The 17005-nt window shown below is 36.1% G+C and overlaps 1 protein-coding gene across 1 annotated transcript in view; it reads right to left on the reverse strand.

Moving 5' to 3' along the window:
• LOC101746298 (uncharacterized) overlaps positions 1–17005 on the reverse strand; it is a 265185-nt gene that overhangs the window by 200191 nt on the left and 47989 nt on the right. Inside the window, exon 2 of the mRNA XM_012692077.4 lies at positions 964–3739. Within this exon, the coding sequence (XP_012547531.1) occupies positions 964–3687 (2724 nt within the window). The 5' untranslated portion in view covers positions 3688–3739. The remainder of the gene's footprint in view (positions 1–963; positions 3740–17005) is intronic.

The following is a 17005-nucleotide window of genomic DNA, read 5'->3' on the forward strand; positions in this document are numbered from 1 at the left end:
CCCAATTAATATACCCCAAATCAATAAAATCTACGCAAAGGTATTTCATCAAACGATTTTTTAATCCAAGGACACATTTTTTATTTATTTTTGTATGATTATCGTTGGACTTGCAATTTACTAATTCATCTAATCTATCTTTTAATTTATTAAGCAGCTCAAACAGCAAAAATATTGCAAGTCATTGCTTATTCGTTTTATTACAGCCACCTAAGAGAACATTAATCAATAAATCTTTTCTCCTTTGATATCCATTCGATTGTGCTCCAATGAAACTACGTTTAAACAATAAAGCCTTTAAAATAACTTGAAAGTCAGTGGCTCGAAAGATTGACGGTAAAAAATGGAATAAACAATTTAGAAAATATTAACCTCGAACCAGTCAGACGGAACAAAAGAAGTTAATCGAGCTACGGTATCAGTAACAATATTACCAGAGATAAATAAAAGGGAAAATATTGCCAATTTTCTTGAAACTGCTAAGTAATGATACTTCGGAAAGTAAACTAACTATTGTTAAATATCTTCAATATGTTTTTAGTAGTGTTTAATTACGTAATTATTCTTCAGATTGAATGTTCCTTTCATATAGTTTAAAACATCATAGAGCATGTAGTGTTCATTAAAGATGACACAATGTTATCTTCCTTCAAGCGTAAATTGTCCCACAAGTGGGATTATCAATGCAAACATCTCCCATTTGGATTTAGACACTTTAGTTAACACGTAAAAGGTTTATTTTTGTGAGAAAACTTTTGGGAGGGAAAGCAATGAAGGCTAATGTGCGGATAAGGTCCCCGGGGTTGTTTACATAGAACTTACTTCATTACGAGGTATAAATAAGAGTCAAACGACAGCGAACAAAGCGTTTAGCGATTCAGTTTCTTACCAAATTTTTTAGTTTATTTCTTTTTTTAATCAGTTCTATATTTAAAAAGTTAATAAATTCATGTATGAACATACCTTCTCGCAATTAGCCGTCGCAGTTGTTTGCGTGTGACTTGTTGAAGAAATACGGTACTGCATGCCGGATACTGTGCAAAATCCTTCGTGGTGGTGAGTAGAATATACACCAGTGATGGTTACATCGGTATCTTGGTTAACGATAACCTCTACTTTTTGCTTCCTATCTGTTAATTGAGATTCATCGCCCTCTTTTTTTGTTTCATCGTTTTTCATTTCCGACTTCACGCCGGAGCTCACCCCGTTTTTTGACTTTTGAGAAAACGATTCATCGCTACCAGAGTCTGAAGTGGTTTCGTCCTTATTTGACTTAGGAGATCGTTTTTCATAGCTGGCGGCCAGGATAGCGGAAGCGTTTAAGCTAGCCATGCGCTTTTGGACCACCATATCTTTCAAATCCATCACAACTTCGTTTCTATTTCTCTTCTTTTTAATAGGTACTCCGGCTGTTTTCTTCATTTTAGCTGTTGGTTTGTCTGAATCTGACTTCGCTGAAAAAGATTTAGGTATTTTCTTTTTCTCAGGAGATCTCTTTTTGGTGTCCGATTCGCTATCTTCACTTGAAGATGATGAGGATTTTGGATCCCAATATTTTCCTGCGCTTCTTATCCCAGGGACACCACGCAAAGTTCTCTGAGGTAAGCTGTCATCAGAGCTGTCTGAAGAATCGTCTTTTTTATCTATTTTGCTCTCATATTCAGATTCGGATGCACTGCTTTCATGCTTTTCGATGTCCTTTGGCTTAGAGTCCTTTTTCTTAGCTGGTTGTGATTTTGATGTGCTTGGTAAAGCTTGTCGATCTACAGTTTTCATAAGGCCTAGTTCCATATGCGTACGACTCTCATTTTCGTATAAGCAATGTACTTTAGCAATAGCGTTCAGCGATGCCATTCTATGTTTTTTAGGACCTGTCCACATGGATAATAGTTTCAGTCGTCTTTTACTTGGTTTATCACCACCCAAAAGTGCACATTCATCTTTCAAATCAATTAAGGAGTCTTTGGATAGTTCTTTTAGTTCTTTAGATGTGGTTTTTTTCATGCTTTCTATGATACGCTTGTATTTTCTTAATTTTGTTTTCTTAGCTTTAGGTGTGTCTGATTCTGAAGAGTCTTTGGTGTCATTTTCATCATTAGATTCATTGGAGCTCTCTTCGGAAGAAGAATGATTAAGCGTTTTACTATTGAGTGCAAATTTACACGTATCAAGCTCTTCATCCGATGAACTTCCTTTTCTATTCTGCTTTTTTGATTTGTTTGTTACTTTTTTGGTAATTATGTTTGTCTTAGTAGGTTTATCATTTTTATGTTGCATTGTTTCTGAATCTAAAAAATGAATTGGGCTAAAAGGTTTGCCTGTGACACTTGATTTCCGTGCCACCATCTTATATGATTTACTAACAATTGGTTTTGGTATTATTGGTGCTTCTTTTAAATCAGTCAAATCATTTTTATCCAAGTGGCATATAGTCAAAGTGCTTTTAGTGGGTTGACATAAATCGACTTCTTCAGAACGTTTATTCGCTTTTAATTGTTTCACTACTTCTTCTATTGGTCTGTGTGGAGAGTACTTCTTCTTCTCTGATTCCGTTTTTTTATCTATAATTGTTCCCTTAACTCTTGCAATAGGGCGAACTCGTCCAATATTTTTATTAATAGGGCTTCTGAAATCCGATAATATGTTCTTGGGCGAATCAACTTTTTCTGTGAAAGTATAGACGTCAATTTCAGGTCCTTGTGATATCAAAGTATTAGAAACATTTTTGTCCTTAGAGTTCTCTTCGGTTTTAGTTTCCAATTTCATTGATAAAAATCTTTCGGACACGCTTAAGTTTCCTTTGGAATTTTTTAAGCATTTAACATCGATATCAACTGTCCTTGGTAATCGAGTTGATGTGAAAAACTTAGGAGGCCTTTCAATTTCAACCTTCGTAGTTTCTGTCAAACTTATAGTGGAAATTTTTGATGCAGTGCTTGGTGAGGCGGATTTATTATTATCACTCTTAGTTTCAGTTTTAGCATTGACAGTGGCTTCATCTTTGTTATCTTGATTGTCTAATTCTTCATCATCTATATTACTTTGACAGCAGTTTGCGGCTGATTCAATTGTTTCACATCCACTTTTTCTGTCTTTAGTACTGTCATTGGCTGATTTATCTTTTTCAGTATTAGCTTGTTTTGTTTGTTGTGAACTCTTTTTCTTTAAATCAGCTTTTTTAACAATTGTCTTTGTTTTACATACTTTCTTTGTTACCTTTTTCGGTGTTTCCCTGTTTGTTTTGTACTTTGTATCAGTTTGTTTTGTATCTTTATTCATTTTAGCCTTAGGGTTTATTCTTTTCTTATTTACAGTATTACTTTTTTTTGTTGGTGCTCTTTTCGTATTGGTTTCTGTCAAGGTTTTAAGCGTGTCTTTCTTCTCTTTGGGCCCACTTTTAGTTTTTTTGACCGGTGAATCGGTGCGTAATTTACTTGTTCCAGGCTTAGCATTATCAGCTGCTGAATCAGGACTGCTAGCAGCTCCCGCGTCGTCATCACTTTTACTGGAACTGTCATCTTTGGCAGAACTTTTTTTAGGTTGTTTGACCAAAGCTTTACTAACAATTTTCTTTACCTTTTTAGCTGGTACTTTTTTCTTCTTAATAACTTTAGGGGTTATTGATTTAGAGTGAATTTTACTAAGCTCCCCCTTTTTAGGTGAAGGTTTAGAAGCCTGTGACCTCATTGTCAGTTCCGGTCAAGTTGATATCCTCATGGATAGAAAGGATGATTACATTCTGAAACAAAAAATATTTACTGTTAAAATACAATTTTATGATTACGATAAAGGGACTGACTGGTCTTTTAGATGTTTGATCAATCTCTTAATTCTTAAAGTAAAAAGTTATAAAGTTATAAGTCAGTTCTAAAATAATACAATCGTAAATGCTCATGAAAAACGATAAATATGTTTTAAACTATTAAAATATTTTTTTACCCGTTTTCTAAAGTAATAGATACTTCAATTAACTAACTCAAGAATGGCTACAAAATTCACGTAACGTTATCCATAGACTTTGATAACCACTTGAACAGATGTAATAAAACACTTCACTTTGTTATATTTTCTCGACACTGTACTTCTCTTATCATTCAGTTAAATTTTTATTGGCGCTCCCACAACAAACAGCTTAAATTCTGATATATCTAGTTTCACAGTTTCGCCTTTAAAATGTAGAGTCCATAACAATTATCTGTATACTTGAAACTTTTATTGCTCGCAAGGGGTGGTGTAGCTATAAACCTACCCGTCACTTCGATCCACATAGATCTAATGTGACTTCTATGAAACCATCTCTTACGAGGATTCAATAAATGAAAATAGATTATTTGATGTCGCTACGGTAATTGTATCTTTCTTTTCCGAATATTATTATTTTATAAGACGTTCCATTGCGTTGTTAACTAATAACTAAATGCTATTGCTATTTTTGTGCTGGCGCTTGTGCAATGTGCTTTGCTAATCACATTAAGGTTATTAATTATCATATCATAACTATACTGGGATCTTAGAACTTATATCTCGAGGTGGGTGGCGCATTTACGTTGTAGATGTCTATGGGCACCAGTACCCACTTAACACCAGGTAGGCTGTGAGTTCGTCCATCCATCCAAGCAATAAAAAAAAAAAAATCACTTCAAAGCACTTTGAACTTGCGCTTTTTACTAAAATTTTAAAAGAATTGTTTCCCTTCTGAAACAGACAAATTAACAGATAACCGACCATCACTGGTTGCGGGGATGTTTAAATTTATTTTTAAGATATAATGTGAAGTTCATTTCAGGCAGTTCGAAAGAGATTATTTTGTTCATGGCCATAATGTGTTCTGCAATCAATTTCATCTATACTTTGATTGCATCTTTAACGAAACGTGAGGTTTACTTTAATCATGTAGGTAAACAACAGAAGGGCACACGGTCCACAAGGTCCTTTGTTGTTTATACTAAGGTGCGTACGACTATTTGTCCAGCACAATACATGCTTCCCAGCCGAAACAATTGTAGTGACCTAATAACTGTCGAGTACTCGAGTCGAACAAAGTTCAGGTAAAGAATTTGACGTCGAATACGTAAGATATGGGTGTTTGCAGTTTGCCTTACTGTCGCAATACAAAAAATAATAAGTATGAGAATAGTAAGAGTAAGTTTAAGAATAATAAGTTTGGGTTTTGCTAACCGCTACCCGAGCGCCTCCAAAGTAGACCTAACAACTCAAGAGCAGCTGATTCGCGAATGAATATACTACCGGATCGGAATCGCGACCCGCTGAGAAGATCCGGTGAGAAACTCAGCGGACCAATGCATGGCATGGGTTAGGTTGCATGTCGAACTCTTTTGCCGATATCGATGAGTACGGTTGCTGGGGCTCCCAAGCCTGCCCTAGCATTAGAGCTGAAGGCGTCTAATGCAAGAGTTACTGGATCTAATAGATCCGTAAGGATGAGAACACTGCATGGATATGCATCTTTAGCTGTGCCAAATTTCAAACTACGCCGATGTATGCAATGTCCTTTAAAGCATTCAAAGTTTTTCTTCTGGTATTATTATATTTTATCATGAATAATAATATATTTTTGTACTAATTTTCCTTATGACTTTTAATTATGCATTTCTCATAGATCTCTGTACGAGCAATCTGCTTATTAAGCGATATAAATTTTTATCTCCACGTACATATATACATATACTACATACAATGTTTGTACAAATGTATGTAAATAAAAAATTCAGATCGAATAAGTAATCATTCGTTTCCACACGTTCGGATATGTCTTTTGACCTCTTTAAATGTATTTTTTTTTTTTTTTTTATTATATCACCCGACATGATTGGAAAAAAATGATCGATTAAATTTAATGTAAGTTTTCAGGTAACGCCGACCCGACGAATCACATAAATCCACTATTTTTTATTATTTTAGAATTTAATTTGCTTTAGTAAACTACTATACTTGAGACCTTAGAACTTATATCTCGAGATGGGTGGCGCATTTACGTTGTAGATGTCTATGGGCTCCAGTAACCACTTAACACCAGGTGGACTGCGAGCTCGTCCACCCATCTAAGCAATAAAAAAAAATAGTAGACAGTAAATACTTATTATTATACAACAAAACTTCTGTTAGTCACAGAGTTTTACTAAATAAAACAAAAACGCGGACACGTTCTTCGAAATTCAGTGCTAAAGAAAAACGGGCTGCGGAAAATTATTTTCCTCAGTCGGCACGGTTATACTCACAGTAATAATATAATTAAAGCGATGACTCGCCTTTTGTCAAGTTAATCTATTAAGCCGCCGCAGTAGAGAACAAACCCTTGTTATTATTCGAATGATTTTATTTTACCGTTACCAGACACTAAGAGGAAGACGTTGTTTGTCTAATATAAGGAACAATCACTAACGTTTTTTCAATGCAATCTGTTTTTTATAGTCTTTTCAGAGTTAATTGAGCGTGTCCTAATTTACAATTAAGAAATAAAAAAAAAGGTTTTATGATATGGATTATGATAATATGGTCATTAATTACATAAAATTTAATAATGTTACGTCATGTCACATAATAACTTTAATATAATAAATGACATTTTATCTTTTTTTCTTATCGTAAGATGTTTTGATATATATATGTGGTTAATAATATAAGTAGTAATAGTTTAAATAGAGCATTTTATAATTTTATTTATTGCTAACTTTAATAGATTCTAGCATCGGCTTTGTATTTGGTTTAACAAACCGTTGAAGTTTTAATTGTACAAGTCGCTTCTGTAACTCGCTTTCTTTTACAAAGCGTTTGGTACTGAGTATTGTATAAGTCACTCTCTCTCAGTCTCCTTAGTTCGTTTGAAGGAAATAAAACTTGAAAGCCTGTTAAGGTCTTGGAAACACTAGACTGCAAACAATGAATTTGAAGACGAGATTACAGAGAAATCCGACTGAAAACCGTGATTTACATTTTTGAAGTACATAATATATTATAATCATCTTTTTTTATTTGTTTTATGGCCCTTGTAGGCAGACGAGCATACGGCCCACCTGATGGTGAGTGGTTATTGTCGCCCATGGACTTTGGCAATGCCAGGGGCAGAGCCAAGCCGCTGCCTAAAATCTATTGGGAAATCTAATCTATAAATCTATTCATCTATTGGGAAACCAATGAACAAATGCGATTTGAACACAAAAGGTGTAAAGGAACATATCTGTTTTAACACAAATTACATTACACATTGGTGAGGACCTTTAAGTGGCTTTATGTTTCAATTTTTTGTTATTTTATTCTATTATGCTGAGTTGTACTGTTGGTTCTCCTTGTAATAAATAAATAAAATGGATAAATAGGTAAGTTCTCTACTTAAATATTACTATATACATATTTAAGAACTTTTCATAAATTCTCGGTTTCAATTTTTTCCGTTTATACCTTAGTCAAGCTATAAAATATTTTAAACGGTTCACTTCCTTATAATAGTCACTTAAGCCTTGTTCGGACTAGGCGAGTATTTTAGTCGAGTACCGAGTAATTTAGTAGCTGAATGTGTCTGAGCACTAAAAATTTAGTCGAGTAGGTTAGTAAATAATTTAGTCAAGTAAATCCATTTTGTTCTATTTTTTTCGGGCGAGTAGAGAGTAGTTTAGCCACTAAATTACTCGGTACTCGACTAAAATACTCGCCTAGTCCGAACAAGGCTTAAAAGAGTGACTAAATTGTATGTAATGCTTTTGATTATATCGCTATGAATAAAACAGCAATTAAAGCTGTATTAATAAGCTTAATTTTAGTTATAATCAACTCACCATGCGTTTTCAGAGATCATTTATACTAAGAAACATCGGGCTCTGGATTGGACACAAGGGAATTTTCTGAGTATTAATAAAGGTTCTGCTTTAAGCGCGGTTAGATATTCCTCGGCGATAACCAGCGGTTTGGCTGTGCTAATTTCCATAAGCGATAGAGTCTAGACACCGACATTGGCAGCACCTTCGTATGCGTTCCAATGCGATAAATAATGTAATAACAATATTGGTCTACAAGCGGCCCGTTCCGGCTCCGCTCGGGTATTTAACAAAAATTTCAACGATATTGAATTTTTTTTTTTTTTAAATAAAAGAACACTTACCGCGGCATAACTATAATAGTTAGACATATGCTGTCGCGACACTTTTTGTAAATAAGAATGTATTCTACAAAGACGTAGTACATTATTTTATTCTATCATCAATAGTTTTCGCAGGGCACACGTTGTAAACAATATTTTAGATGATTTTTTTACACCTTGGGTTACGTTATTGGTGTTTTAGTAAGGATGCCTACTTTTTTCAAAAAAGTTTATAGCCTATGTCACTCGGGAATAGTGTAGCTTCCAAACAGTATTCAATACAAACAAACAAACAAATCTTTCCTGTTTATAATATTATATAAGTACTAGCTTTTGCCCGCGACTCCGTCCGCGTGGAATAGTTACTTTGGCATATTTTTTTTTTGCGTAACGCTAAATTTTACCGCCACTTCATTTTCGTAGAAAGTGAAAAAAAATTTCGTAAAAAAATTTTTTTTTTTTCTTAATAAAAAGTATCCTATGTTACTTCTAATACCTCCAAGAATATGTGTTCAAAGTTTCATGATGATCGGTTGAGTAGTTTTCGCGTGAAAGCTTAACAAACAAACTCACATTCACATTTATATATTAGTAGGGATTGATCTATTAATTCTGAATGTAAATTGAATGTTGAACAAAAACAGTAGTTCTATAACCTCCAGTAGATCAGAGTACATATTGAGGATTGGTAACTAAACGACAACAGCGGCGGGATGGAAGGATATTGATCGAATTGCGAAACAACATTTAACAACCGAGGCACTTCAGATTCACTTTTCCGCCTCTTGGACGTCAATTACGGTAATTCTGATAGGCTTGCTGCTGACACTCGCTAATGCACAGTTCAATAATGGACGCGTTGAGATCAAATATCTTTGGTGCTTCATTTTTTATGATGTTGACTGACACAATCTTTTTGACATTTAGCTTAAAGTGGCGCCAATTAATCTCTTTATACCCAACTTAAGCCTTATGTTAAAAAGAAATTCATAATTACAGTATATGTATTCAGAACTCCAAAATAATATCTCATTGGCGACAGTATTGGTGCATTCCGTGCGTATAGCCTCTCCGTATTTTTGGTGTTAATGGGATGTCCGTCACGGTATACCGCGTGTTTATTGGTTACCGAAGCATATAAGTGAATATTTTGTACGATAGTGAATAGGGGAGAGTTAGATAGGAGGCTCGGACCCCGATGGAGTTAGGTGAGATGGAATATCACAAAGTGTATGTATTGATAATGGGAATTAGGAGAGAGTTAGTTAAGTGAGTCAGAGATTATAGTTTGATGATTTTATGTATCCGCCAGAAGTTGTAACAACAATCGTTTATTTTAACATGTTTTCGTCCCGAAAATGTTCAAATAAATACGTAATTTGTCTGAAATAAGTGCAGTCCGAGTACGCCATTCTTAACACTTAAAATCTATTCAGTATTCTCATGAGCGAGGGTGATCACTCACAATTAGGTAAGCTGTACTTTTACACCTCACACACTTGTCCTGATACGGGCTTTAATAGCCTAAGGATAATTGTTGGTGACACTGATAGGATAAACACCCGCCAACATGAGCGTAATTAACTTAGCTAGTTTCGAAGTTCGGACATTCGCTTCATCTGTAAATAACAAACACTGTATTAGACGATTCTTAACTTAAAAAATAATTATTAAGATATGGTGATGATTAAGACAGAATGTTCTATCATTTATCTGCTTTTTCGATCGAATTTAATAAGTGTCCCAAAGTAATGGGAAACATAAGGTTATTTTAAATTTAGAGTAAATCTGTTTAATAAATGTATGTTAAGTATTGAAATAAATATAGTTCTGAAGTAGAGCTCCGGATGATTGTCGTTTCAAAATAAAATTTGTACACGAATGTGTAAATGCATATATTTTATTTGGTAGATATACTTGAGAAAGCCTCAATTGATAAGATATGAGGGTAGCTTACATTTTTTTTGTGACGGAAGCGTCGCTTCGAGGTCAGTTATGGCGCCGATGCTAGCGAGCCGATGCTCGAAGCTAACGCCCATATAATAATTATAGTACACGTATTGGTATTCTAAACAATTAGATTAATTACTAACTTAATTTAGGTTTATTTAATAATTACGTAATTTAATTAATTTCATTACCAACTATATTACTTACGTAACGTAATTTAATTTGTTAGGGCTTCAATTTGAGAGAGAATATTTTTAATTAATCAAAAGTTTTACTTCAACCGCGTAAAGGTTACATAGATTTTATATCCAAATACCTTTTTGTACCTTGATGATGGGGTAGATATTACCATTTTGCATATTTCTGGGTGGGACAGTCGTTATAAGTATATGACAAAACATCGATTACAAATGTTTAGTTCGTAAAGTGTTCATGGATCTCTATTGTTGGGTTGTGTTTTCCCGAAGTATTCCTTTTTAAGATTCACATAACGAAGAATAACCAAATCGAAGAATAACCAAATATAAAAAAAAAATGTCATCCGCTCCCTATTCACCTCGAAACCGGAGAGTTTTGTGTAGACGAATTACACAAACTGGCAGTTATTTAATTAGCGCAAATGACTGTGCCGATCACAGTCGGGACTCTCAATAAAATCTTTCGTCTCGCCATCGCGGTAACCTCAAACGGTTTGTTTACTTCTGTTTATTTGTAGAAAAAAAAAACAACTGATATAACTTAATCACAAGAATCATAATTGTAGAGTGAGTCTATAAAGCTATTCTCGATGGATATTCTCAGTCTTTTTGCTGTTAATTGATTACCCGAGCCCATAAATATTCCTACTACACATATTCAAACTAAAGTGTAAGTAATGGCTGTAAGTAACAAAACAAATCAAAACTTTTCCTCGCACACAAAAATTGATTACCACAATTAGAGTTGACCCCTATTAGCAGTAGAACAACGTCCAGATTACTTACCTCCTATATTACTGTTATGTGCAGTCAAGTAATAAGCAGTGTTACGAAATAACTCGGTAATTAAGGGTATTGTAATTACTGTAATTTTACGAACGTCACGGTATATATTGTTGAGTGTTGCTTTGTACTCGATTTGTTACAATGAAATGGTGTAGTATTTTTTATGAGTCACGAAGATTATGTTTTATTTTGATATATTTCAACAACGGAAATACGAATCAAACGGAAGTTTTGAATGGTTTCCATGAAAACTAGCTCGTTGGAGCAACCGTTGATGATGACGGACGAAAGTATCACGGAAAATAGGTACATAGTTATGAAAAAAATATTTTGAGACATGTTTCTTAACGGGATTCAATTGCGACTTAATCGTATTTAGATTAAATCACAGCGTTTCACATAAAATCGTTTGAAGTTAAGATTTTCATATGTATTATAAATAACAGAAACATTTAGCTTAGAACAAACAAACCACCTATTGGATTCAGAATATTCACTAGAACAAAAAGGATATCATAAATTCAATGCTGTTTTCAATGTTTCTGAAGATTGATAACGAAATGGGTTAGTTTTTATTGCTTTGATGGGTGAAAAAGTTCTGGCACCATTTGGCAGATGGTATCGGAGCCCATAGACATCATATTGCGATTGCCGCCTTGAGACATGAGGCTAAGTCCGAATTGTATAGTGGCAGTCCTACCCTTCAAATCTGATTGACGAATGAAGATGATCTGATTTTTGTGGTAGAAGTGCTCTAAAGAATTGTTTGTGATGCTCCCGTCATATTTTTACCGTTGCACCGCCCGCCACCGGTGCAGAGTTCGTCTATATCACCTAGAACCACTGCGTTAATCCAGAATGGGTCTCCAAAGATCTTTTACGCCACTTACCATCCGGATTTGGAATGCACTCCCCTCCACGGCTTTTCACCAGCGCTATAACATCGTGCTACATGTCGTTCTTTTTTTGCTTAGATGGGGGACGAGCTCACAGCCCACCTGGTGTTAAGTACTGCAGCCCATAGACATCTACAACGTAAATGCGCCACACACCTTGAGATGTAAGTTCTTAGGTCTCAGTATAGTAACAACGGTTGCCCACCCTTCAAACCGAAACGCATTACTGCTTCACCAGGGAATGCTCAGGGATAGGCAGGTAGCATCATAGCTGTAGTCCAAAGGCAACGGTAACCACTCACTATCAGGCAGAGTGTATGCTCGTCTGCCAAGGCGCACAAAGAAAATAGACAAGATGTCGATCGCCATCCCTCTGGGCCCATAGAATGTCGTGCCAATATTATTTTCGAATTTATGAACTCTATTGTTCATAGAATTCAGAGTAACACTAGCTGACCTGGCAAACGTTGTTTTGCCATATATAAGATTTCTAGGGAATTTCTAGTGTAGAATAAAATATAACAAAACCTCATTCAACCACATAATGCCTCATTATAACAAAAAATAAAATTGTCCAAAAAATAAAAAAATTAATGTTAGGGGTGGACAGCCCCGTCGTGGCTACGATGCTCGGCAGCGACGCGTCCTGGAAGGCGATGCTCGACTTCTGCGAGTCCACCATCTCGCAGAAGGAGGCGGCGGAGCGAGAGAGGGAGAGCTCTTCCCTTTCCGCACCGATCCGTCGCCGTCGAGCCGGGGGCCGGAGGCGGGAATACGCCCGTACGTCCCGGCCCCTGTAGGTGGCGGCCTCCCCCCGGTGAAGGTCAAGGGGCGACCTGAGGGGGTGAGGCCGCGCGGCGCGCTACCAGCACTCTAGCGCGCTGCCGTGGAGTGAATAGAGCGACCGGTCGACGGTGTATCGCGTCCCGACCCGGCAGGCTGGTTCTGGTCCAGCGGGGTATTCTGGGACACCAGCGGCACCGTCTGGGCGGCCCGACGGGCTGCCGTACCGAGACGGCCGACGTTTCAGAGCCTTCGATTCGCCTCGAAGGCTCCGTCGGCTGGGCGTCCTTGGGGTGAGCCGCGCTGTCTGGTTGTAGTGTTGACCGCGGTAGCCCCCCTACCTCATCCGGGTTCTGACCTCGGAGGGGATCGGACGTCGGGTGTAAGAGTGCAGAGGGGTGGACAGCCCTTATCACTTAGGGGTATGAAAAATAGATAGTAGCCGATTCTCAGACCGTGCATATAAAATTTCATAAAAATCGGTCAAACCGTTTCAGAGGAATATGGTAACTAACATTGTGACACGAGAATTTAATATATAAGATTTATTTACGGGAGCCGATTACGTTCAGTCTATAGTCGTAAATATAACTTTGTTTACTTTATCATTTCATTGCAAAACAAAAAAATATGTTTATGTGTTCACAATTTGATGAATGAAGAAATCAAGTATGATAGCAGACCGAACTCTATCTTTAAGCCCAATGAAATCACAGTTTATTATATTGGCTCTTATTCATTCCCGCTTTGAACTCTCGAGCTCGTTTCTTGACAATTTTTCCCTTTTTGTTAGGTTAAGAGCCGGGAAGGGCGCTCAAGAAGTGAATAAAACCCCTTTGGTAGTGATCTCTTTGATATAAATTAATATATAATTGTTACTATAATTCACAAGTTACATTTTATAAGACGATACGTTGGTGTTGATATCGTATTTAATAATCCTTATCTTGTTATTCGACTTATAAATTTTTGAGGGGTATTTTGATTCTTTTCGCTCGATTGAAAACGGGCGTCCAAGATGGAAATGACCTTTGCGTGGTAGTCTGAGCTATAATATATTTTAGTTAGAGTTTACTTTTGAGTGTTTGTAAATGAATATAATATTGTATACTTCAACTTCAATATTATGTGTTTATAACTACTTGTAATAATATGCGTATATTATTATAATTTGTGTAGGTATATTAATACGTTCTTTTTTAAATTTTTATCGCTTTTCTAAGCAGACGGGCATACGGCTCACCTGATGGTGAGTGGTTACCGTCACCCATGGACATCAGCAATGCCAGTTGCAGAGCCAACTTGCTGCCCACCGTAAAGTACTCTACACGATCAAGAAACTATGGTCGTTGATTCTAAATGTTTATTTATTCTCCCACAAGAAATCGAAGAATTTTTGACAGCGATAAAAAGAGGAAAGAAAATGGAATAATAATGTAATAAATCGGTGATCGTATGAAGGTTTCCGAAATCACAAACTCGTAACAATATCGATACATTTTCCTGGTATTTTGTAACGTTATCCGAGTTTCCATTTATGAAACAATTTTCAACTCGCGGATAAGAACCCCACGCCAGGCAATTATCCGCTGAAATGCCAGTTACCCGCCATTATCCGATTAACTTAATATACAATTAGTTGAGAGGAAATTTTAATTAAGACTCGCACGTAGATATGATGTTACAGCGATATTCGACAATTATTTTATCATTGCCGGAACAACGCCAAAAAAAATTGGTGTAAAATAACCTCTTTTATGATTGACTCGGTGGTGCAGTAATTAGCGCCCCTGACGGTGGCGTCGAGGGTCGTGTGTTCGCTTCCCAGATCGGGCTAACATTCGTGTGTTAAACAGATTTGTTTGCTCTTTGTCTGGGTGTTTGTTATCTGTATATGTATATATATTTAAATATTTATAAGTATCTATGTCAGTCTCTGGTACCCATAGCATAGATAATCTTAAATTCGGACCGAATGTCCGTGCGTGATTATTTGTTCCCAGTTATTTAATTTTTTATTTATACCTTTAAATCATTTTTTGTAGATCCGAGGCGATCGAGTTAAGTGGCCAGCTGGTTTTAATTGGTCAGCGTGGTACCTATTAACACCATAAAGTATTTGTCACAACTGATGTTAGATTCTCAATTATATTTTTTAAAGCCATTCTTTAAACGCATGACCTATTCATAGCAGATACAGGTAGAGTCGTAGAATCTATGCGTGCGAGCTCATAATACGCTCTATCCCTGCCAGTGAATGCCAGTTCGACAACTTTATACTGGTATAATACTCAAATAAGTCTGTCTTAGTTGTCTTTTATGACTCCCATAGAAAGAGATGGGATAGTGTTAGAGTAGAAGACAGTTACCACACAACCAAAGAACTAGTATCAATACCTAATTTAGAACACTATTCTCTTCCTAAGTACCGTCCTAATTTGCGAAGCTTAACAACTTTACCTTTACCAAGGAAAGCTGGTATTGGACAGGCGGTTAGTCGTTGTGCTAGCTAGAAGAAGTAAGTAGAGTGCAGAACCGTAATAGAAGCTTAGGGGTACCAGTCATGCTAGTTCGCGGAGAGTATCCGAAGAAAGACACTTCAGCAGTCTACCTAATCTGGTTTACTACAATACAACAGTATGGAATTAGTTTGCACTCTCCAAAGGAGTTTGGTTTTGTCCCAGTGATATTATGGGGATATGTTCTTGGTTTCGTTGAGACATTCCGCCATAGGAGAGTAAAATTGCGTTCCGTAGAATATAATGGCGAAACGTAATACTTAGATGGTACCGCGTCACGATGCTAATCTTGACAAATTCAGGTTCTGTTCCAAGGCGAATCGGACACTTACAAAGCCGCGAGCTGAAAAATGCAACCAGTAAGTAATATGGCCCCAACCGACGTAAGGACAACAAAATAAAAATTATGCACCGTCTGTATTGAAGTGGTTTCAATATTCATGATGACGGAGTGCATTGTGCTCACAATCTCAGTTGCGTCGTGAGGGTACGGATGCAGCTTCCGCTTGTTAATTGCTCTGCGACGTTTGTCGACACGAACGCGACACAGACGCAGACACAACTGTCATTCGAATTGTTTCATTCAATACCGAGCTTTTGTGAAGGACGAATAGCGTTACAATTTCAAAGCTTTGCATGAAGTTTGTTTTGTTTGATCTCTTTGTTCGTTTTTTATTTGCTAATAGGTAGCGAAAGGCTTTTGTTTGTTGGATTAGAAGTGTTCTGGCGGTATTCTTTCAGTTTGGTATATTAAGGATGTTGGTTATTTATCTTATTTATTTTTATCGAAAAATTGTATTTGTCAAAATTTTAAATCTATTCGTAAATGATTAAATAGCGAAACCTCTGCTAAGTGTACCATTATTTTTCTTTTGAAATTTAAAAATAATTTTATTCAATTTATATATACTCTATACTAATATTATAAAGAGGAAAGATTTGTTTGTTTGTTTGTTTCGAATAGGCTCTGAAACTACTGGACCGATTTGAAAAATTCTTTTTCCATTAGAAGCCGACATTGTCCCTGATGAACATAGGCTACTTTTTTTTATTTATTTTTTTATTTATTTTTTTTGGTTTCATGTGTGTTTTAATGTTTCCGAAGCGAAGCGAGGGCGGGTCGCTAGTTTCATAATAAAAAAAGACTTCAGGGTCAGTAATCTTCCAATTTTCTATGTGCAGACAAGCGCGATGGTGAAATGTTCGCCTATTACATTACAGACGAACTTATTTTACAAATATTTTAAAATGTTTATAACTCATCGTTTTACAGAAATATTTGGATCTTGATTTCAGGTTAAAACAACATTCCTTTTCAGACAATGAATTAAATAGATAAATGGCTTAGAAACGGAAAGAGGACCAACATATGAGTAAACATTAAACATTTATTGATATTTTTATTAAAGTCCAACAATAAACTAACAATATTTCTTTAATAAATAAAAAACATTAAAAAACTGCGTGGGCTCCTAAAAGACAAAATTTCATTTAATGAATCCAAATTGGAGGTGTCAGTCATTATTGTAGTTTCTACATAAATATAGGTTGATTTCTTGTGGGAATAGTTGAAATAACTATTGTACAATATTGACACGACATTACTCTACACAATGCTAAAATTATGTTCTAAGCTTTTTACATATAAAATCATTGGTTCTAAGCTGGCTCTACTCCTGGCATTGCTGACGTTCATGAACGACGGTAACCATTCACCATTAGGTGGGCCGTGGGCGCATCTGCCAATTCGATAAAGCGGCACGACACGAGAAACCCTCT

The sequence above is a fragment of the Bombyx mori genome, chromosome 18 (genome assembly GCF_030269925.1).
Source record: "Bombyx mori chromosome 18, ASM3026992v2".
NCBI classification, from domain to species: Eukaryota; Metazoa; Arthropoda; class Insecta; order Lepidoptera; family Bombycidae; genus Bombyx; species Bombyx mori.